The sequence below is a fragment of the Lepidochelys kempii genome, chromosome 5 (genome assembly GCF_965140265.1).
Source record: "Lepidochelys kempii isolate rLepKem1 chromosome 5, rLepKem1.hap2, whole genome shotgun sequence".
Taxonomy (NCBI): domain Eukaryota; kingdom Metazoa; phylum Chordata; order Testudines; family Cheloniidae; genus Lepidochelys; species Lepidochelys kempii.
In genome coordinates, this window is record NC_133260.1 from 121,962,510 (window position 1) to 121,986,303 (window position 23,794).

General features: G+C 44.5%; 1 protein-coding gene across 4 annotated transcripts; it reads right to left on the reverse strand.

Moving 5' to 3' along the window:
* Window positions 1–4,159: 4,159 nt before the first annotated feature.
* On the reverse strand, window positions 4,160–23,254 carry INIP (INTS3 and NABP interacting protein). 4 transcript variants are annotated; one of them, XM_073345669.1, is made up of 6 exons: window positions 23,169–23,254; window positions 18,554–18,637; window positions 10,297–10,399; window positions 9,140–9,199; window positions 8,610–8,700; window positions 4,160–6,560 (listed from the first exon to the last, which is right to left on the reverse strand). In XM_073345669.1, exons 2-6 carry the CDS (start codon window positions 18,576–18,578, stop codon window positions 6,465–6,467), a joined length of 375 nt encoding a protein of 124 aa, XP_073201770.1. In that variant the 5' UTR covers window positions 18,579–18,637; window positions 23,169–23,254; the 3' UTR covers window positions 4,160–6,464. The 4 variants fall into 4 exon arrangements, with proteins under 4 accessions (XP_073201770.1, XP_073201773.1, XP_073201772.1 ...); XM_073345672.1 differs by lacking the exon at window positions 23,169–23,254 and adding an exon at window positions 17,953–18,117 and having other exon boundaries at window positions 18,554–18,638; XM_073345671.1 differs by lacking the exon at window positions 9,140–9,199.
* Between the last annotated feature and the right edge of the window lie 540 nt (window positions 23,255–23,794).

The window sequence follows — 23,794 nt, forward strand, 5'->3', positions numbered from 1 at the left end:
TGATTCCCAAACTTTTTAGCACTGTGACACCTTTACAGGTATTTTAAAACTTGGTGGCTTTCCCCAACCACTTCTTTTTTTAACCAACTCAGGACACTAGATACAACACGCACAAAGTGCAGATGACTTTGTGGCTTTATTCAACTAAATACAGTTTAATTATAAAATCCAATCAAATATGGGTTTTTAAAACTAAAATCTGAAAATATGGATTTTTGGTGTGCTCAGAAAGAGTGCAATTTTAGTGAGGATGGGTCTGTTCGAACTCCATAGTCATGCAATGTTTAGTTGAATCTCTGATAGCACCAGCGGTAAGGTATTTTCAAAGTTCAAACAATTTCTGTTTAATTTTTTCACATTGCTGAAAACCCAGACTCCCAGAACTAACTGGAAGCAAACAGAAGCTGCATTTTCATAGTTTTACCACTGAGTTCTTCATGCTGTCCTTTAACAGAAAACTTGGTTTGTTAGCTATGAAAACTGTCTTCAGCATATGATCACTTGACAATTCTGAGATTTTCTTGAGCTGAGATGCAATGGACTCAATTGCTACTGAGAACAGCCTTCAAATCCAATCAGTATCATCAACTTCAGTGGAACACTTCAGACATAGGCTTAGCACTTGGTAAAAATCATTCAATTACAAAGCTAATATGTACTTGTCTCTCCCTCACCCATTCCCCGATCTGCTGGTGCTACTAGCCCTGGGAGTATTTCTTTGCTCTTCACTCCAGCAGGGGGCTTTCAGCCAAAGAACTTCCGACTGAATGTTTCCCCCATCGGGGAACCTCTCTGCTGAAGGCCCCCTGGGGCAGGACTAGATTTAAACCAACGTGAGACACTCAGTCAGATTTGGCTAAGACTCACCTTGAACGTTCTGCGTGATTAGCAATTCTGCCCACTGTGTAGATGGCTCTTGAATGTCCAACTTTTTTTTTGGCCCCTTAGAGGCTAACAAATTTATTTGAGCATAAGCTTTCGTGGGCTAAAAGCCACCTCATTGGATGCATGCAGTGGAAAATACAGTAGGAAGATATATATATACACACGCACACACACACAGAGAACATGGAAAAAATGTGTTGCCATACCCACTATAACGAGAGTGATCAGTTAAGGTGAGCTATTATCAGCAGGATCAAAAAACCCTTTTGGAGTGATCATCAGGATGGCCCATTTCCAACAGTTGACAAGAAGGTGTGAGTAACAGTAGGGGGAAAAAATAAGCACGGGGAAATAGATTTACTTTGTGTAATGACCCATCCACTCCCAGTCCTTATTCGAGCCTAACTGAATGGTGTCCAGTTTGCAAATTAATTCCAACAAGCCATTACCATCTGATCCAACTGAGGGTTACCAAAAGAAACTACACCATCTGCTCAAGAAACTCCCTGAAAAAGCACAAGAACAAATCTGCACAGATACACCCCTAGACCCCCAACCAGGGGTAGTCGATCTGCTACGCAAGATCCATAAACCTGGAAATCCTGGACGCCCCATCATCTCAGGCATTGGCACCCTGATAGCAGGATTGTCTGGCTATGTAGACTCCCTCCTCAGGCCCTACGCTACCAGCACTCCCAGCTATCTTCGAGACGCCACTGACTTACTGAGGAAACTACAGTCCATTGGTGATCTTCCTGAAAACTCCATCCTGGCCACTATGGATGAAGAAGCCCTCTACACCAACATTCCACACAAAGATGGACTACAAGCCGTCAGGAACAGTATCCCCGATAATGTCACGGCAAACCTGGTGGCTGAACTTTGACTTTGTCCTTACCCCTAACTATTTCACATTTGGGGACAATGTATACCTTCAAATCAGCGGCACTGCTATGAGTACCCACATGGCCCCACAGTATGCCAACATTTTTGTGGCTGACTTAGAACAACACTTCCTCAGCTCTCCTCCCCTAATGCCCCTACTCTACTTGTGCTACATTAATGACGACATCATCATTTGGAACCATGGGAAAGAAGCCCTTGAGGAATTCCACCATGATTTCAACAATTTCCATCCCACCATCAACCTCAGCCTGGACCAGTCCACACAAGAGATCCACTTCCTGGACACTGCGGTGCTAATAAGCAATGGTCACACAAACACTACCCTATACCAGAACCCTACTGACCGCTATTCCTGCCTACGTGCCTCCAGCTTTCATCCAGACCACACCACACGATCCATTGTCTACAGCCAAGCTCTACGATACAACTGCATTTGCTCCAACCCCTCAGACAGAGACAAACACCTACAAGATCTCTATCAAGCGTTCTTACAACTACAATACCCACCTGCTGAAGTGAAGAAACAGATTGACAGAGCCAGAAGAGTACCCAGAAGTCACCTACTACAGGACAGGCCCAACAAAGAAAATAAGAGAATGCCACTAGCCATCACCTTCAGCCCCCAATGAAAACCTCTCCAGCACATCATCAAGGATCTACAACCTATCCTGAAGGACGATCCCTCACTCTCACAGATCTTGGGAAACAGGCCAGTCCTTGCTTACAGACAGCCCCCCAACCTGAAGCAAATACTCACCAGCAACCACACAACAGAACCACTAACCCAGGAACCTATCCTTGCAACAAAGCCCGTGGTCAACTCTGTCCACATATCTATTCAGGGGACACCATCATAGGACCTAATCACATCAGCCACACCGTCAGAGGCTCGTTCACCTGCACATCTACCAACGTGATATATGCCAGCAATGCCCCTCTGCCATGTACATTGGCCAAACCGGACAGTCTCTACATAAAAGAATAAATGGACACAAATCAGACCTCAAGAATTAACATTCAAAAACCAGTCGGAGAACACTTCAATCTCCCTGGTCACTCGATTACAGGTCTAAAGGTGGCAATACTACAACAAAAAAACTTGAGAGACTGCTGAATTGGAATTAATTTACAAACTGGACACCATTCAATTAGGTTTGAGTAAAGACTGGGAGTGGATGTGTCATTACACAAAGGAAAACTATTTCCCCATGCTTATTTTCCCCCCCTACTGTTACTCTCACCTTCTTGTCAAGTGTTGGAAATGGGCCATCCTGATTATCACTACAAAAGGTTTTTTCTCTCCTGCTGGTAATAGCTCACCTTAACTGATCACTCTTTCGTCATAGTGTATATGGCAACACCCATTTTTTCATGTTCTCTGTGTGTGTGTGTGTGTGTGTGTGTATTTATATATCTTCCTACTGTATTTTCCACTGCATGCATCTGATGAAGTGGGTTTTAGCCCATGAAAGCTTATGCTCTAATAAATTTCAGTCTCTAAGGTGCCACAAGGACTCCCTGTTCTTTTTGCTGATACAGAACATGGCTACCATCCTACAACTTTTTTTGTCACAATAGGGGAATTTTGTGTAGAAGTCACTCAGACAGGAGATACATAAGTTTTTTTAATGATGGATCACCTGACCAGACATTGGGACTACTCCTTTCCCTCATTTTGATGGACACTATGGCCTAGAGTCTGATCTACAGTGAATCTGAAGTAATGCTATTGACTTACTCTCCATGTATACCCCCATGAGGTCAGAATCTGTCCTGGGCATACAGGGGGGCAGTTGGTATTGTAGAGATTTGATGAACATGGTTCTTGTGTAAATGTCATTGTTCCAGGTATGCTTAAATACAGAGGCACACAATAGATGAAAAACATGGCTTGTATTCATGAGTACATAGGTGATCACAGTGAAGGATAGCAGCAGAAGTCTGACCACTAGATTTTCCTCATGTATAGAGGAAACTTATGAAGAAACCCAAGCATGTAATGTTGGTTGGGGTGATTACAACTGTTAATCATTTGAACATACAATTTCAGGAGGAGAGACTGCTGCTTAGATGACTGTATAGGTGATGTATGAATTAGTTTAATGCTGATTAATAGTGGAAAAGTAAAGGTAAGTGTGGTAAGACAAATTGAGGCATATGACACTAATTACTAGACTCTGGTTTCAGACAGAAGCTTCCACATACACTATTTGTATCGCTGACAGTTAATTATACCTAGATGTATTACCAAGTCCCTTGCAATTACACAGAACAGTTATAAGCATTATAACTTAAAAATACCCTTCCAGCTGCTCCATGTTGTGAGTATTTTTAAAATTCTTCCATCTCTGAATCTAGGTCCTCTTCCTCCTATTGTAAATCCTTCTGTAACTAGCTGAATGCAGTGTTATTACCTCAATATGTTGGGTCTGACCCCAGCTAGTGTAAACGGGCACAGTTCCATCTACTTCACTGGCTCTATGCTGATTTAGACAAGGTGAGGGTCGTGCCTGTTTTGGTGCTTGTACCACTTATCTGCAGCCTGTGTGAGACCCCTGAACAGTTATCTTCCAATTCTTTTCTATTGAGAAGCTGGCAGCTGGGGCAGGCCAACCCTTCCCCTCCTCCACAAAACCTCACTCCTAACTATAAAGCTAAAATCCACCTCCTTGTTTTACATTCCTGGATATATGTGTGTGGTAGTTGCCATTTAAATAAGATTCCACATTTTGAGCAATTTGTGGTGAAATATCTGCTCTTCTGTAAACTGAGATTCATGCATGTCAACTTTTTCAAAATACCCACAGCCATTTGGCTCACGTCATAGAACAGCAGCTGGAAGTTTCAATTTGTAAAGTAAAGCAAGCTTTAAAGATAGCCATATTAATAGCCATCACCAGGAATGAGAAGTATGAGAGGGGAATGGTGGGATATTCTAAGTTTTGCCTTCAAAATAAGCCCCACACATTTGAGTCAAAGTGAGACTCATAGTAGATTGTGCAGCTAGTCAAAATATGACTGTACAGCAGAGTGCCACTGGGCTCCTTGAGCATGGCTTCACTTTGCTGGGATTCAATATGTCCACTGTTTGTTAGGTTCCTTGGCTAGGCTCCTTCATGGAGTTAAATGAAAAATGGTATTTTAGACACCACCTTCTTGTGGCACCAGTTCAAGGCGGCACTCACTGCAAACTGTGCAGATCAGTAACTCTCCCTCTTTTTCATATATGAAAAATGAAACTTAACATTGAAATTTAAATCATCATCATCACTGGGGCACCTAAGTTAACCCCCCATGGGGATGAATGGGGCAGTTCTAACCTATTGGTCCTGGCTCTCTACACACTCACCTCTGCATCACTTATACTCAGTTCATGTTTTTGAAGTCATCTTTACAACCACAATAGCTCGTGACTTTCATTTAAAAAAAAGTAAGCTGAGATTTTGGAGAATAAGATAGGTACCAGTATAGTGTATGGGAGTGTACCAGCAGATTCCAAACCCAGATCTTCACTACTTTCTCTTACTTTTTTAGCTACTTGGCACCAATATCCCAGGGTTGGTCTACATGGGAAAACTGACCAGCAGAATTTTATGGGAGTATAACTAAACCAGTAAAGCTATACCAGTATTGTACAGACTATTCCAAAATAAGGGACTTTATTCTGGTATTATTATTCTGCTTCCAAAATAACTTATCCAATCAATAGACTTTGTAGGCCAAGCTTCAGCCTGGTGCTGAAGTGGGATGCCAGAACTGAAATGAGCCTGGAAAAGGATTTACAGAGACAGAATCAAAACTTTTAATTGAGCAGTACAAACACTTTAAAAAGCACTGAAATAATAATAAAACCCTAAAAGTGTGACATTTTGAATTGGGCAGATTTTGAACTTATGGGTAACATTTTCAGAAGTGCCTAAAACTTATGATCCTAAGTTTCATGGGACTTAAATGCTTTGGGAATTTTTACCCCATGTCACTAGAAAAGATGAGGATAATTGGATACAAGATTATTTGTTGGCAAGGTTAATACTTAGGTTTTCTATATTCTATAACAGATAGAGATACTATGTGCCATTGTCTCAAACTACCTGGGAAACCAGGACACTGTCACAAAGACTAAACATAAAAACCATTAGGGTGCACTAATGTTCCTGCACAGAGTGAATGCAGGTGACTGTATCTACTGAATCCATGTCTGTCTTAGGATAGACAAAGATGACTTTGCTTTCATTAAGGCCAGGTACAGTACATAGATACTATGACAGATACTTTAGAAATGCAGATTAGAACAAGCATCTATTAAATTCTGGGTGTGGCATCCTTCCTTCCGACTAAAGGAAATCGGAAAAATAAAATGTACGTGCGATATGTCAGGCAAACAGTCTTACTCTGAGTTGACAAAAGAAATTAAGTAAAAAAGAATACTGTCAGTTCCATAATAATCTACAGCACCTCTTCTCAGGTGAAGCCAGACTCAACCATGGAAGACAAGCATAGGAGTCCAGAATGAAATAGGCTTTTTAAAAATAAAAGTCAAATTTAAAAAAAACCTCAGTTTTTTAAACAGCTCACATAATCTGTTTTCACAAATCATGTAAAGTAGTTGTGAAAGATGGCAGCTTCGACAATGGGCAAAATATCATCTCCTTCATTCTGGGAAATAACCGCCCTCATTCCGACTCTAGTCGAGGCAAGACAGGAAGAATAAGATTTCCAAATGCAGAGTCTTGGGTTATGAAATATCCTGAAGAATGTGCATGTGCATGCTGGAAAGAGAAACACTTGTTTAAATCCTTAACCCCCACAGCTCCAAAATAATTCAGGGTTTAAATGTCATGGTTTGCATTTATTTTACATTTGTCTGAGCCTGCTCATAAGCTCTGGTAATCAAAACTTCTAAACAGATGAATGAGACCGTCTGCTTCTAATAGCCCACTGGGATTCCAATTAGGGGCCCACTCCTGCTTCCATTGATTTGGGACCTCTATTGGTCTCATTGTGTATGAGGTTTCACTCCATAATCTTTATGAAAATATGCTTATGATATGAATGACATAACTGAGATGTACTTTACGCAAGATGGGTCTTGTAAGTTATCATTGGAAAGGTTATAATTTACTGAATGTGATGATCCAATGGGTATGCCTGTACTATTTCTGGTTTGGAAGTTAGAAATATTGACTATGTATCTATTTCAACGGTATGCATCCGATGAAGTGAGCTGTAGCTCACGAAAGCTCATGCTCAAATAAATTGGTTAGTCTCTAAGGTGCCACAAATCCGCCTTTTCTTTTTGCGAATACAGACTAACACGGCTGTTACTCTGAAACCTAAATATTTCAACTATGCTACTTTCAGTGATGGCCCCTGCTAACACTTCAGGTGCAACAATGGAAAAGCCAGACAGGGATAATGGCCCATCAGTGAGGACAATGGACTGTGTAAAGGCTTGGCCTTCCTGCGGACACTCCCTACTGCCACTGACTCATGGATGCTGTGATACTACAGTGTCAGATGTTCTTATCACCTGATAAACATTACCTGGGACTTCTTGTAACTTTCCACTGGAAGAGAAGGGGGTTAAGTTTGAGAAACAAAGGATTCCCACCTTATGTAAATCCTATTTAACGGTGGGGAGGAAGGCCAGTGGGGGGAAGGGAAGAGACTCCTCTCCATGGCCTGTCTGCGCAAGAAAGACCGCTAAAGCTACCTGAAGGGAAGGCAAGGGGGAGTCCAGAATGAGACAAGGGTCCAGTCTGAAAAGGAATATAACTGGAACTCTGAACCACAAACTTTGCAACATGCCTAAAACATTTTAGGGTGAGAATTTACATTTTGTAATCTGTTAAGTATATTGATCTTAGCTTGTGAATTTTGCTTTATTTGGTCAGTAATCTGCTTTGTTCAGTCGGTTATCTCTTATATTCACTTAAAATTCACCTTTTGTAGTTTATAAAGGTATTTCTTGTTTAGAACATAATCCACTTTATGTAATTTCTAACTGGGCGGGCAAGTAGTTGTGCATATCTCCCTCCACACTGAGGGAGGGGGTGAATTTTATAAAACCTTTGGGTTTGTACCCCTTAAAGGAAGTGGGCACCAGAGTGTTGGGACAAGTCCCTAAGGCTGAATCTTTCCAGAGTGGCTCTATCTCTGTGCATCTGGGTGTGGCCCTGCCTGTGTGCTTAGCTGGAAGAGGCTTGTGAGCCTAATCCAGCAAGGCCAGGTAAAGGGGACCCAGGCTGGCAGAACAGGCTGACTCCATGGTACCCCAGCACATCAGGTGACACTCCAGAGGGCCCAAACCAGTCAGTGTATTTAAGTCAGAGCTACCTAGAAAAGCCACAGGCATATGCCGCCATGTGCATGCTCTCTTGCAGTACCAATTGTTCCTATAAGGTCAGGTTAGTCAAAGCCCCAAGGCCCCTTGCTACTTCCTACTGCCAAAGTGATGAGGCCAGAGATCTCTAACCTCTCTCCACCTCTGCTTTTTTTTTAATCGTGATGCCAGCTAGAATTTTGCCTCTAGAATTCATTCATGCTGCTAACATTGGGGTTTTTTTTAAATTGTTTTACAACAATGTAATGGTGTAACAGCAATTTGGTAGTGCAAACCAACCTGCTGACATTGTATTATGGAAATAAGGAACTGGAGGCATGGTGAAGGGTTGGAATTTCATTATTGTTGCCAAATATAGGAAAAAAAATCTTTAAGAAGAAACCCTTCTAAGGATACTTTACCTAAGCTCTGTAGGTACAAGGTTGTTCTCTGCCTGGGTTACAAAACAAAAACAAAGGAGGACAGGGCTGCTCACCTGTAATGCTGCTTTTTGCTGTGCTGCTATGTGCTGCTGCTCAGCATGATCACGGAAATCCTTGTTAAGGGACGATCTTGCAAGAGCAATGCTGTAATAGAGACGAGGAAGATATCATTGATCATCTGTAAGAAAAGCTGCATTTTTGTCATGTTGGGTCATGGATATAATGGAATCCATGACTTTCTATGGATTTGGCATTTTGTTTGGTTTTTAAATCCATGACTTGACATTTTGGATTTTTATATGCAAGTGAGAAAATGCAATAGCAGTAACTGAACCACTTAGCTGAGAATACCGAATGTTGCCACACTAAACCCAGAAGCCGAACAGAGACTTGGAGCCCGATTCTGATCTCACTGTTAGCGTAACTCCACTGATGTCAATCCAAGTCCGCTGGTGTCATGCCAGAGTCATTTGACATTCTGTTTCTTAACTATAGCTTTTGCCCTTTTCACCATTACCACCCAGTGACTTTCCTAAAATAGCATTTGTGATGAAACAATAAGTGATAAAACAATAGCACTAACCATGGGTCCATATTCTTCATGATGGGAAGATCAGATGTTTGGCAGAATGGCTGCAGAACTCTGCATATAGGAAAAGGGTTTCCTATTGATACAGAACTCAGACAAAGGCCCTTTTTTGCTAAAGTGGTAAACTACAGAATATAAAATGATTGCTCAGATATCTGTGGGCAACAAATATTTTAGGTTTCAATTTGAAAAAAAAAATCATTGAGACATAAGTCCAAACAAAATATTACCTTTCCTTAATTTGTTGTTATATAGAGCCCAATCCACCTCTCACTGATTTTGATAGGAGACACTTTAATGTTTAAAGTGCCAGATTTTTAAAAGAACTCCTCACCCAACAGCTCCCATTAAGGGCAATCAGAGCTGCTTCATGCTAAACACTTCTACTGAACTGGAAAAAACACCCTGTAAAAGTAGCAGTTCTCTTGTTAAGACCTATGTGAATACTTGGAGCCAAGTAGTGACCCTCTGAACAGAAGGATTTATACCAAACACTAAACTGCAGTGCTTTAAAAAAGAAACTGGAATAGAATACTATTTTCACTTATTTTATTAGGGGAAGATAAAAATGAATACTTTTCTCAAGTCCCTTGCACTTAATACTGTATCCTAAAATGAATTAACGATCCAATTCAATATTTTGAGAACTTCAGACCGACACAGTTTATATTTTTTTATACTTGTCAAGAGAGCTCCTGTGTCCTTAAACACGAGGCTCACATATGCCAAGAGCAGAAACCTGCAACATGCCCATTCAGAACAGCTAGAACTGAGACCAAGTACTTTTTTGTATACTCCTAAATATTCCAGACTGCCTACAGTTGGTTTGCTATCTAGATTTAAAAGGGTACATTTTGAAGCACAAGAAATAGCTTATTAGCTTAATATTTTCTAGGAGCCTGATCCTGTAAAAGGGCTTGCTTAGCAGTCGTGAAGCACCCCTATTTCTCTCTCTCAAGTGGAAAGCATGCAGGTCAAGATTCAGAATCCACAAACAAATATAAATCATTCTTGCACTGGTTATTGGGGACATGCAGCACACCATTCTAACATGTATTTTGTTTAGATCTACAGATTACCTGTAAAGAAACATATTTGATTTTCTTTGATGTACAAGTATTGTCCAAACAAGGTATATGAACATAAAGTACCTGGCTCCAGGGTGATTTGTGGAAGACTGGTTTTGCATAAGTAATTTTCTCTTCTCCTTGTCTAGTTCTGCCAAGATTGCAACCCTATTTTTATTCTGAAAACCTGGTAAGAATCAGAAAAATATTAGATTTGCCTTTTTACATGGGGCACCTATAACCTTATGGAATTAAAGTCACTGCACGGTATGACATGATGATGAATATACTAATCTTCAAAGCTTTGCACCAATCTGAAAGGCTATTAATAAATAGGTTTTATTTTTCCTCGCCTCATTTTACAACATGAAATGGCTTCCTATAGATCATAAATATTAATATGATTTAAAATATATTAGCTATCATCTCTAGTTAGGTTTTTTCAGGAACTAATTTTACAGCTATAGCCAAGGTGTGTATCTGTTAAATATTTGGCTTTGATAGTGTCAGAAGACAAATTAAGTTGATCAGATTTTTCTTTTTTAGTGAATGGACATGCAGTTTAAAGCATGACAAGACTGAATGAATGCATTCACAGGACATGATTCTTTATACCTGAGTCAGAGAGAACTCATGAACTATAATGGGAGTTTTGCTTGAATAATGAGTAAACGATCAGGCCTATTTGCAATAAAATTAGACACATGACAATTCTCCTTTCCGATCCATCTAGTCTTTCTCTAAACAGCCATAACCTCTCACTGAAGTTGGAGTTCTGGCATGACTGATAATCAGAGTATTGTAGTTAATTTCTACTGTATAGATCTAAAAATGGTTTTGCCCTTACTTGGTTCATTGAATGTTCCTACGGAGCAGAAAGGAATCTTTGGTGCAAGGGAAAGTTTCAGGAGGCAGAATGAGTAAGGAGGGAAACTGGGACATACTTAAAATGGCTGCCATCTTAAGGAGCCACTATTTTGTGTATTTTATATCTGCTTTAAAAGACTTGTACCAATACAAATCTAGGACAAGGCTGGGTCCCACGTGAGGACCAACTGTCAAGAACTTACTGCCTATTACTCTGATTTCTCTCAGTGCCTCATTCCTAAACCACAAAACACTGTCAAAAAATAGCCCCACGTTTAGGCTTTCAGTGACGAATGCAAGATCAGTTGTCAAAAAAAGAGAGGCCATCCATCACCAGAGGAATCTGATGTTGCCAGTATAACATCTGTCTAGATGACTCAGCTGACCCTGCTCTGGGACAGGAAAACAGCTGTAATTTTTGCACTCTGATCTTAGATATTTGAGATACCGGTACCATCCCAGAGACATTTTAAGTACTTCTAAATATTACACAAGCCCTGAGCTAAATCCAACATGTCAGTGTGTCTACTCCAGGCAGTCTTTAGCCACATGTTTACAAGTGAACATTCTAGATCTGGTCAGTGGAATGGGAGTAGGCTTCATATAGAGAACCACCCCCACTGCAATCTGATCTTTCTTAAAATACATGGACCAAATGCATACTTGAAAATCAGACCACTGGGTGGGTGGGGTAAATGAGGGACACCCATTTAATAGGTATTTTTAGCCAAGATTTACATTATGCTGGTTATATAAATTCATGGAATCTAGAACCATAAGACTGGAAGGGACCTCGAGAGGTTATCTAGTCCAGTCCCCTGCACTCATGGCAGGACGAAGTATTATCTAGACCATTCCTGATGGGTGTTTGTCTAACCTGCTCTTAAAAATCTCCAATGATGGCGATTCCACAATCTCCCTAGGCAATTTATTCCAGTGCTTAACCACCCCGACAGTTAGGAAGTTTTTCCTAATGTCCAACCTAAACATCCGTTGCTGCAATTTAAGCCCATTGCTTCTTGTCCTACCCTCAGGAGGTTAAAAAGAACAATTCTTCTCCCTCCTCCTTGTAACAACCTTTTATGTACTGAAACTTATCATATACCCACAGTTGTCCCTTTTCCAGACTAAACAAACCCAATTTTTTCAATCTTTCCTCATAGGTCAGGTTTTCTAGACCTTTAATCATTTTTGTTGTTCCTCTCTGGACTTTCTCCAATTTGTCCACATCTTTCCTGAAATGTGGCACCCAAAACTGGACACAATACTCCAGCTGAGGCCTAATCAGTGTGCAGTAGAGTGGAAGAATTACTTCTCGAGTTTTGCTTACAACACTCCTAATATATTCCATAACGATGTTTGCTTTTTTTGCAACAGTGTTACACTGACTCCTATTTAGCTTGTGGTCCACTGTGACCCCCAGATCCCTTTCTGCAGTACTCCTTCCTGAGCAGTCATTTCCCATTTTACGTGTGTGCAACTGATTGTTCCTTCCTCGGTGAAGTACTTTGCATTTGTCCTCATTGAATTTCATCCTATTTACTTCAGACCATTTCTCCAGTTTGTCTAGATCATTTTGAAATTTTAATCCTATCCTCCAAAGCACTTGCAACCCCTCCCAGCTTGGTGTTATCCGCAAACTTTGTAAGTGTACTCTCTCTATACCATTATCTAAATCACTGATGATTTATTTAACAGAACCAGACCCAGAACTGATCCCTGCGGAACCCCACTTGTTATGCCCTTCCAGCATGACTGCGAACCACTGATAACTACTCTCTGGGAATGGTTTTCCAACCAGTTTTGCACCCCCAATTAATCTTGTTTTCATCATGAAACCAGTTATATGCTTCAATAATTTGAGAGTAGGATAAAAATAAGCTATTTTAAACTGCAATCCAAATATCTGTAAAGGATTATGAACTAAGTATGAATTAAGCCACAGTGGAAGGTAGCGTTATATACTGGAAACACTACAGGGGAAAAGCAGGGATCTTTGTCCTTCTACTACCTCTTCTCTTTCCCCATCTCCCCAATACTAAAGCATAAAGTGGTTATAATTTCAGAAAAAAGAGTCAGGCACATCAAAAAAGGAGGAATACAGCATTGGCACGGCTGCTGTCCATTAAGCAATTTGATTCAGTAATTATAATTTCAACTGTAAGTAATCTGATTAACAGTATTCATGGAATTGAAGAGTGTTCTGTGCAGGGGGGAAATACCCAAACATTTATATATAATCACAGGGGAAAAGTCTTATTTAGAGAGAAACTAGCATCTTCAGTGAATTCATTCTTATCAGATCTGGCAACACTTAAGATAGTCTTGCTTAAAAGCACTTCATTAAAGAAAACAAGTGAAGCTACAACAATCCCATACTGCAATTGTAATGCAACAATTTTGCTACACTATTTTAATTCCTCTGTTCTGCTTTTATACAATTCCTATACCAAAACATGATTATACAAAGAAATATTACCACTGTCACTAAGGGCCTGATTTAAACATACAAATGCGAAGAGCTTTAGATTAAGAATTCCTCTAATGAAGAACTTTCAATTCACACCTCCACTAGTCGAGTAGTTTCCTTCTAATAGCACTTAGAATGTCTACACTTTACCAAAATTTAACCTCAGAACATCCCTGTTATGTACATGGGCAAGTAGTAGTATCCCTCTTTTGCTGACAGGGATGGTGAGACAATATGATTTGCCCAAGGCCACATAACAAGCCAATGGCAGAGCTGGCTTTAAAACTCAGGACAAGATATTTACAGCTCAAATCTGCCCTTTTAAAGTTTGGCTTCTGTAACTTCAAGTGCCATGTTCTGCACTCAGTGGGTGAGCTGAAAAACGACTTGCGTCAGTGTGATTTTCATATGCAAAACCAGTGTGGAACATACCCTGAATTGCATGAGAATCCACTTCAGAGAAGCAAAAAGCAGAGTTTACTGAAATTGATGCCCAAGAGGACTTAGCTTACACAAAGGGGGGGAGGGGGGGATGCCTGTTCATGGAATTCTGAACTTTGGGTCCCAAAGCAAGAGAAAGTAGCATGGATTTCTTTACAAACTCTCTCCTGCTTCCCCAATGCCTTGTCTTCTCCCAGAATGAACATGACCCCTACCCCAAGGATATTTCTACAAGAAAATCTGAAACCGTAAAAGCAATGCCCTATAAAGATTCCCCTCCTAAGACTTATCAGGCTTGAACACCCAGCTACAGATTGTATAAATGTAACTGATGGCCTAATTTGGCCCACAAAACCATGTTTCCCCTACTGATGAGGTTATGCAATATGGGGGGGGGGATATTGACTTTAAAAGGTGAGGTTGAGATAGCAGGGTTGGCAGTTGGAAGAATCTTTTTATTTGTAATCTGAGCACATGTGAACTGAATCACTGAGAAACAATGAAACTCATAATGCCACTTTTTTGACCACTTTTCAGAACAGAGCCACAGCTTGAACCCAGATGTAGATACGTACTGTACGCTGAGTCTCACTGCATTTAAAAATATACCACAACCACATTCCTTGTTCTTTCTGCTCAATTCAGAATATGTTTCAAAGTAATTTCTCTATCAAAATACAAATCATCATAATGGTGATCTTCATTCTATGAGGAAATATCTGAAATAGCAGAATCATAATTTTTGCAACATTTTGGGTTTCTAGGCAATCTGTAAGTAATTACTCCACCATTTTTCATATGTTAATTGTATTTTGTGATTGCAGTAGTCACAATATAGCAGACTATTACACAATTTTTGGTGGCAATTTACATTCTATGGTCTCACATGTTCTGCAGCAGTTAAGCAAAATGAATATTAACTCATTAAATTAAAATAATAATAATTCAAGTGTATCTGTCCCTCACAACTATGACCACATATACAGATGAATATAATTTGTTCATTATGTTATGGATGCAAAGACCTCCAGGGAATGTCAAATCTACTAATGCCCTCAAGGGCAAGGTTTTGCATTTGGATCTCTGAAGAGTTGTACAATTGCTAGAAGACTCCTTGATTACATCATCCAAGGCAGGAGGACAATTTTCTTCTTTACACTGTATTGTGAATTAAGTTGGCTTAGTGATTCACCAGTTTCATAAGACTGCCCTTGGCTAACATACTCACTTTGAAACCAGTCCCCTGCACCCTCTATATGAGGCTTTGTCAGCAGCGGGGGGGGGAGGGAGGGAGGGAGGGAAGGGAGAGAATGTTTAACCAACGATCAGTACTGCTTAAAGTGAATAAATGGCAGCTAGAAGAGATGCAAAAGCACCCAACAGAGAGAACAACAGCACAGTGAAAATTACACTTTTGAGCCAACATCAGTGCCTCAAAAGTTTATCTTCTGTTAAATTGCAGAGCTCCGTTGTGCAGGTGAGCAGGCAAAATTTAGCCCTGTGAGAAAAATATGGAAGAAATATATTCCGCCTTTCTCTGAAGTGGGGCCTAGAGGAAGAGCATTTTCCCAAAATGTAGCTATTGTGTTGCTACCATCACACTAATGCTTACAAGAAGGTCACACGTAGAATAAAACCTATGATGCTGTCACACAAGACATATACCTTCTTTATTCCCAGCTTTGTGCATGAGTGTATCATCATCAGCAGCAGCCTTATTAATACATGTAACAAATGGTTAAGAATGTATTACCATTTATTGCCAAGCACTCAGTTTATTTCTTGCTTTAAAAGCTTATTTTCAAAATGTACCAGAGTGGTCTGTAAACACTTCCTGAGGACATGGTACACCACACTAAAAGCTTTTCCTTTTCTTTATTAGGGGAAATATATAAGTGGTCCATGGTATAAAAGCCACAAAGTAAATTTTATTCAGAGTCCTATTTGGCTTTGCAGTCCTCCTACACATCTCACCTTTGAAACTCTAAGAAAGGAGTGTTTTTATAATGTGTTCTGATGAAACTAAAATAAACTTGTTTAGCAAAACCTTAACATTTATAGTTTGAGTTCACAGCTGTAAGGACATGGAAATACACTGCTGATACAGTATCTTCAAAAAAAATTTTGTTCAATTGCTTGGAGCAAAAATATACAAGATGTTTACTTATATAACAAATGTGTGTTTCTTTTGGTAAGTCTGAATAAGTTACCTGTTCACACCCATTCTGCTTAATTTTTGAAGTGAAGTCCTTAACCTTGTGCTTTTGATTAGGAACAAAGGCATCAAAGAATAAATTCCCTGAATAGCATCAATATTTGTGCTATTCAGCAAGCCTGACAGACATACTTGGCTCATGCATTGCTTGTTATCAGTCTGGATCTAGGCTAGTACTCTTTGGCTAGGCAGAACTAGATCACTGCTGAATCCTTCTGACTCCCCATTTCTTCTTTTTGTCTTAGTCCCCTTCTTTTGCCCATTTACCTTTTGGTTCTTTAAAGCTTTGAGGGTTTTTTTGAATACTTTTGTTTATAATATAAAACAAATATTCAGCCCCTTGAGTGATTCTTAGGGGAGTACTCAAGAAATAAAATTAAATAATTGCAGTTTTCCCTCCTAAGTTATAAGCTACCTAAACTTTGGGGGAAGAAGAAATCATGCGAGTCAGACTTATACATTTATATTCAAATCTTTAGAAGTGAAGCTCTAAATTCAGTATTGGAATATGTTAGTCTCTGTAATGATGGAGTTAAATTGATTTTTACAGCCAAAAAACAAGGCTTACCATGTATTTAAAAGGGATGGTGTTTAAGGCCAAATCCTGCAAAGGTATGCCCATGCTGAATCCCATTTGAAGTCAATGGGACTATCCCTCAATCTTTTTTTGCAGAATTCCACAAAGCTTTTTGTAAGTACTTTCTTCTGCAAATCACTCCATCTGTTCCCCACCTCCAAATCCATCTATTTGATACAACAATCTTTCTTTCTTGTCCAATATTGGTCTGGGCTTATACACAAATCCTATATTCCACTTCAGAGGTGCCTGTACTTCAGTATCTAAAAGTCTGGTATTGCAAAAACTTATGTGGGAAAGTAGCCCCATTGCATTTAGGTGTACAGTTACTTGCGTGCTAGGGTTTACAGGTTTGGGAGCACAGGCCACTATCCTGGAAGACATTCAGGGCAGGAGGCTGTTCATGGGGCTCTACCCACACAAGACAACTTGGAATTGGGGCCATACTTTGTAAACCACATTGGGATCACTGTGTTCAACAAACCAGTATTTCCCAATAACCACACACACTATTTTTTGCCTCCTGTTGCTGTTTTTAATTTCAATTTTTGCCATGGTAAAATGTTAAAATAAGCCAGATTTTTTTTAAAGTTCTATTAAGAATTCTTTGGGTACTAAATTCACAATTAGACAAATTTAAATGTACAACAGTTGTCTAAGGTTACCATATGTCCGTATTTTCCCGGACATGTCTGGCTTTTTGGTTCTTAAATTGCCATCTGGGAGGAATTTTTAAATATCTAAAAACATCTGGGATTTTGCCATTATTATTTTTCCCCGAAGAGTTGATCATTCAAGAAAGAGTGAATGCTGATCATTCAAGAAAGAGTGCCAGCTTTTTCCCCCTAGCTCCCAGCGCTTGTGCCGCAAAACAGCTGTTTTGCACGGCTGGGAGGAAGGGAGGGAGAATGCGGCACACTCAGGGGAGGAGGCGGGGCCGGGGCAGGGATTTGGGGAAAAGGTCCAATGGGGCAGGGAGGGGGCGGAGTTGGGGCAGGGACTTTGGGAAAGGGGTTGGAATGGGGACGGGAAAGGAGTGGAGTTGGGGCGGGACCAGGGGGGCACAAGCAAATACCTTCCCCATGGAATGTCCTCTTTTTCGAATGTTCAAATATGGTAACTCTACAGTTGTCATAATGTAAACAAGCTTTAAAAAACAGTTAGCATTACTTTGTTTTGTTTCTTTGTGGTCTCGAGCTTTTGTTATCTATTCTTGATGGCTAAGATCTCCTCATCTTTTGTTCTCACTTGCAGAACTGTGCCTCTTTGGACCTTCAGTATGCTCCCAGATGCACAGTGTGGCAACCAAGAGTCAAATTCAGTGTACAAGAGCCGCTGAGAATAGCAAAATAAGTGGAACTTAAAAAAATACTACATCACTGTAAAGTCTCATTTGTTTTCTTTTGGGATTTGAGTTTAAAGAGACATGCACTAACTCTGTGCTTCCAGTATAATTAGTAGTTTTGTATTTCTCTTACCCCTTTTTCTCCCCTTAAAAAAGTTAAAACAAAAAAGAATCTAGTTCTAGTGAGATTTTGCTTGTTTTCTAATCTATAATCTTGGAAACTGGATTCCTGCCTCAAAAAATGGCAGAAATTGTTTCCCCTTAAATTATACTTCTAGGATGAAATCCTGGTCCCAATTACTTCAATGGGACCAGAACACCACGTCTTTTTCTCCTTAACCGACCTGAACAATGAATGAATAAAACAAAAGCCAAGTGGCTGCAGTTGAAGAGATATAAACAAAAAATACCTAGTTTGAAAATTACCTTGACCTGGAGGGTTTGCTGCCATCTTGCTACTTTCAGGAGTAATTACCCAATTATAGTTAGAACTCTCAATTTAACGCAAATCTGCAAAAAAATGGACAAAACATAAAATATTAACATTCTTTGAAATTAAATCCTAGCTCTCATTCAATGTGGGTTATGAAAGAGACATTACATTTAGGAACTGTTACAATGTGTCACTCTGATTCAATGTAACAGTTGATCAAATTATTGAATTCTCTGTTATTGTATTGTTGGCAGAGTGTTATTTTGAAATCTGAGTTTTTACAAGACAGTCTGCTCAGTCCATCTTTTGTGACAGGAACCAACAGTGTCTAATATCTGTGAATCTGTTTCTCCCACTCCTGCCTTCTAGAGGGTATACACCAAGAACATATTTAGGTTTATTATTAAACAGGGCATTGTTTCACTCACACACTTTTCTATTAACTCATATAGAAAGATTCCAAAGTTTTATTAGCTAGACATTTAAGTTCCTAATCAACCCATCATATCCCTAAGACAGCCAGAACCACTTTCTGACTCAGTCATGAGAGACTTGATTTTGCTCCCAATGAGTTTCACAATGAAACTTGCATAGACGTCAGGATCTGATCCATACTTTAAAGTCTGCTGTAGTACCTCAGCTGCATGCAGAAATTAAAAACCATAATAAATCACATAGTATAAGTTAAGTTATTTATGTAGCACCAAAAACATCACACACACGTTATATGATTTATTATTTATATGGAGAGGGCTCAGGCAACATAATATGCACTAATCGCTCTCTCACACAAAATCCCTACCCTAAAACATTTTATTATCATATGCATCTGAGGAAGTGAGCTGTGGCTCACGAAAGCTTATGCTCTAATAAATTGGTTAGTCTCTAAGGTGCCACAAGTCCTCCTTTTCTTTTATTATCTAAGGTGCTGATTCTTCTAACCCTTATTACTGGGTTTAATGCTTATAACCTGTAAGGTAACAATGAGGTACTAGGGCTACATCTGGGAGTAAGTATTTGAAGCAGCAGCCATAAGGCTGTGTCATTAGACTTTATTCCCCAACGCTGATGCCACTGGTGCAGCTCCACCAAGGAGGGCAACAGTGCGACTGCTAACACAGACTGAACCTTCGGGCTTGATCCATGTTGTCCAATCCTGCTCAGAGCAGGACGAGCTGCAATGGTAAGTAAGGTCCCCCAGCAGTCACCTGCTCTCACTGGTTGGGGCCAGTGATAGTAGCAATGGTGGATTGTTTTAGGTAGAAATACTAATGCCAACAATGCCTAAGGGAAGATAAATACAAAGGGAGAGGAGAGGGGCAGGTCAAGCTGTGGCAGTAAGATCAGGTGGCTGCTTTGCTTATCAGGGCACGTAGTGGGAGAGCAAGGTAGGCTTGTTCAGGTCTGGCTCAGAGGGGAAGAGTCTAGTATAGAGAGGGACTTTGGGAGAAGACAGGAGCTGGGGGCTCCAGGTCCAGGAGGGATGGAGGAGACAGGGTATTCCTGGCCTGGAGCTTTCAGGGCAGGTACACCAAGGCTCCCTCCTCTGGACACAGCACCCCCTACTGGCTGCCAGAGAACCAAGCCAGGACTCGGGTCCACACAGTCCTGGTGGGCCTGAGGACCAGGAGTGCATGTGGCCCATATCCCCACAGGAGCCTGGCTCAGCCTGGGCACGCCCACACCGGGGAAGGCCAGTGAGTTCAGGGGCACCTAACCCCAGGGCCAGCTACAGCACCCAGACCCAAAGCCCCATGCAGCGCTGAGTCACACCCACCCCCCCCTCCCTGACACTGCTGAGGGGCAGGCCCCCCTGGAGCTGGCTTGACAGCCCCCAAGGCTGATTCCCCCCTTCCCCCAGTGCAGCCTTGGACTCTTCTTCCCCGCCCCAGCTCCACACCACCCTGATCAACCCCCGCAACTGGTGGCTTGGATTCTCCCACCCCCCCCAGCTCCACACCACCCTGCTCTACCCCCCCCTCAGCTAGTGGCTTGGATTCTCTTCCCTCCGCCCCCAGCTCCACACCACCCTGCTCTACCCACCCCTCAGCTGGTGGCTCGGATTCTCCCCCCCACCCAGCTTCACACCACCCTGCTCTACCCACCCCTCAGCTGGTGGCTCGGATTCTCCCCCCCCCCCAGCTTCACACCACCCTGCTCTACCCACCCCTCAGCTGGTGGCTCGGATTCTCCCCCCCACCCAGCTTCACACCACCCTGCTCTACCCACCCCTCAGCTGGTGGCTCGGATTCTCCCCCCACCCCCCAGCTTCACACCACCCTGCTCTACCCACCCCTCAGCTGGTGGCTCGGATTCTCCCCCCCCCCAGCTTCACACCACCCTGCTCTACCCACCCCTCAGCTGGTGGCTCGGATTCTCCCCCCCCCCAGCTTCACACCACCCTGCTCTACCCACCCCTCAGCTGGTGGCTCGGATTCTCCCCCCCCCCAGCTTCACACCACCCTGCTCTACCCACCCCCTCAGCTGGTGGCTCGGATTCTCCCCCCCCCCAGCTTCACACCACCCTGCTCTACCCACCCCCTCAGCTGGTGGCTCGGATTCTCCCCCCACCCCCCAGCTTCACACCACCCTGCTCTACCCACCCCTCAGCTGGTGGCTCGGATTCTCCCCGCCCCCCAGCTTCACACCACCCTGCTCTACCCACCCCTCAGCTGGTGGCTCGGATTCTCCCCCCACCCCCCAGCTTCACACCACCCTGCTCTACCCACCCCTCAGCTGGTGGCTCGGATTCTCCCCGCCCCCCAGCTTCACACCACCCTGCTCTACCCACCCCCTCAGCTGGTGGCTCGGATTCTCCCCCCCCCCAGCTTCACACCACCCTGCTCTACCCACCCCTCAGCTGGTGGCTCGGATTCTCCCCCCCCCCCCAGCTTCACACCACCCTGCTCTACCCACCCCTCAGCTGGTGGCTCGGATTCTCCCCCCACCCCAGCTTCACACCACCCTGCTCTACCCACCCCTCAGCTGGTGGCTCGGATTCTCCCCCCCCCCGAGCTTCACACCACCCTGCTCTACCCACCCCCTCAGCTGGTGGCTCGGATTCTCCCCCCCCCCCAGCTTCACACCACCCTGCTCTACCCACCCCTCAGCTGGTGGCTCGGATTCTCCCCCCCCCCCCCCAGCTTCACACCACCCTGCTCTACCCACCCCCTCAGCTGGTGGCTCGGATTCTCCCCCCACCCCCCAGCTTCACACCACCCTGCTCTACCCACCCCTCAGCTGGTGGCTCGGATTCTCCCCCCACCCCCCAGCTTCACACCACCCTGCTCTACCCACCCCTCAGCTGGTGGCTCGGATTCTCCCCCCCCCCAGCTTCACACCACCCTGCTCTACCCACCCCTCAGCTGGTGGCTCGGATTCTCCCCCCCCCCAGCTTCACACCACCCTGCTCTACCCACCCCTCAGCTGGTGGCTCGGATTCTCCCCCCCCCCAGCTTCACACCACCCTGCTCTACCCACCCCCTCAGCTGGTGGCTCGGATTCCCCCCCCCAGCTTCACACCACCCTGCTCTACCCACCCCTCAGCTGGTGGCTCGGATTCTCCCCCCCCCCAGCTTCACACCACCCTGCTCTACCCACCCCCTCAGCTGGTGGCTCGGATTCTCCCCCCACCCAGCTTCACACCACCCTGCTCTACCCACCCCCTCAGCTGGTGGCTCGGATTCTCCCCCCCCAGCTCCACACCACCCTGCTCTACCCACCCCTCAGCTAGTGGCTCGGATTCTCCCCCCCCCCCCCAGCTTCACACCACCCTGCTCTACCCACCCCTCAGCTGGTGGCTCGGATTCTCCCCCCCCCCAGCTTCACACCACCCTGCTCTACCCACCCCTCAGCTGGTGGCTCGGATTCTCCCCCCCCCCAGCTTCACACCACCCTGCTCTACCCACCCCTCAGCTGGTGGCTCGGATTCTCCCCCCCCCCCAGCTTCACACCACCCTGCTCTACCCACCCCCTCAGCTGGTGGCTCGGATTCCCCCCCCCAGCTTCACACCACCCTGCTCTACCCACCCCTCAGCTGGTGGCTCGGATTCTCCCCCCCCCCAGCTTCACACCACCCTGCTCTACCCACCCCTCAGCTGGTGGCTCGGATTCTCCCCCCCCCCAGCTTCACACCACCCTGCTCTACCCACCCCTCAGCTGGTGGCTCGGATTCTCCCCCCCCAGCTCCACACCACCCTGCTCTACCCACCCCCTCAGCTGGTGGCTCGGATTCTCCCCCCCCAGCTCCACACCACCCTGCTCTACCCACCCCTCAGCTGGTGGCTCGGATTCTCCCCCCCACCCAGCTCCACACCACCCTGCTCTACCCACCCCTCAGCTGGTGGCTCGGATTCTCCCCCCCCCCCCCCAGCTTCACACCACCCTGCTCTACCCACCCCCCCAGCTGGTGGCTCGGATTCTCCCCCCTTCAGGCTTGGGCTCTTCTCCCCGCCCAGCTGCAGGCCTGGACTCTTCCTTCGTCCTCAGGCCCCTCAAAGCTGGGCGCACCCCCCAGGCTGCAGGGTTGGGCTCTCCCCGCCCGCAGAGTTGGGCTCTCCCCCCTGCCTCCGCTGCACGGTTGGACTCCCCCAAAGAAGATGAACTCACCACACACCCCGTTCATGACGCACAGCACGCGCGACATGCCCACCCGGCTCTGTTTTGTTCGCCGGGCGAGACTGAAACACGTCACCGGTCCCGTGGGCGGAAGCAAGCTTGGTTTGACGGGCAGCCTTTGGTGGCCAATCACCTGAGGCGATGGGAGGAGCCGCTCACGTGGTGATTCCGTTGCGCAGCGCCACCTTTCGAGCGCGCGCGGGGAGCTGTGGGGCGGGAGAGAGGGGTGGGCGGGGCCTGTGTCTTGGCAACAAGAAGCGGGCGGAGCGACCGTGCGTCTCCGCGTCGGTGCTGGGGCTTCGCGTGGCCCGCGGACCCTCGGCCGCCGATAGGGCGTGGTGGGGCCGGGCGGGCTCCTTGGGGAACTGGGGGAGCGCCCGGGGGGGAGGGGTTCCCTGAGAGGGCGCCCTGGGGCGAGGGGGCTCCTTGGGGAGCGCCCGGGGGGGAGGGGTTCCCTGAGAGGGCGCCCTGGGGCGAGGGGGTTCCCTGAGAGGGCGCCCTGGGGCGAGGGGGCTCCTTGGGGAGCGCCCTGGGGCGAGGGGGTTCCCTGAGAGGGCGCCCTGGGGCGAGGGGGCTCCTTGGGGAGCGCCCTGGGGCGAGGGGGTTCCCTGAGAGGG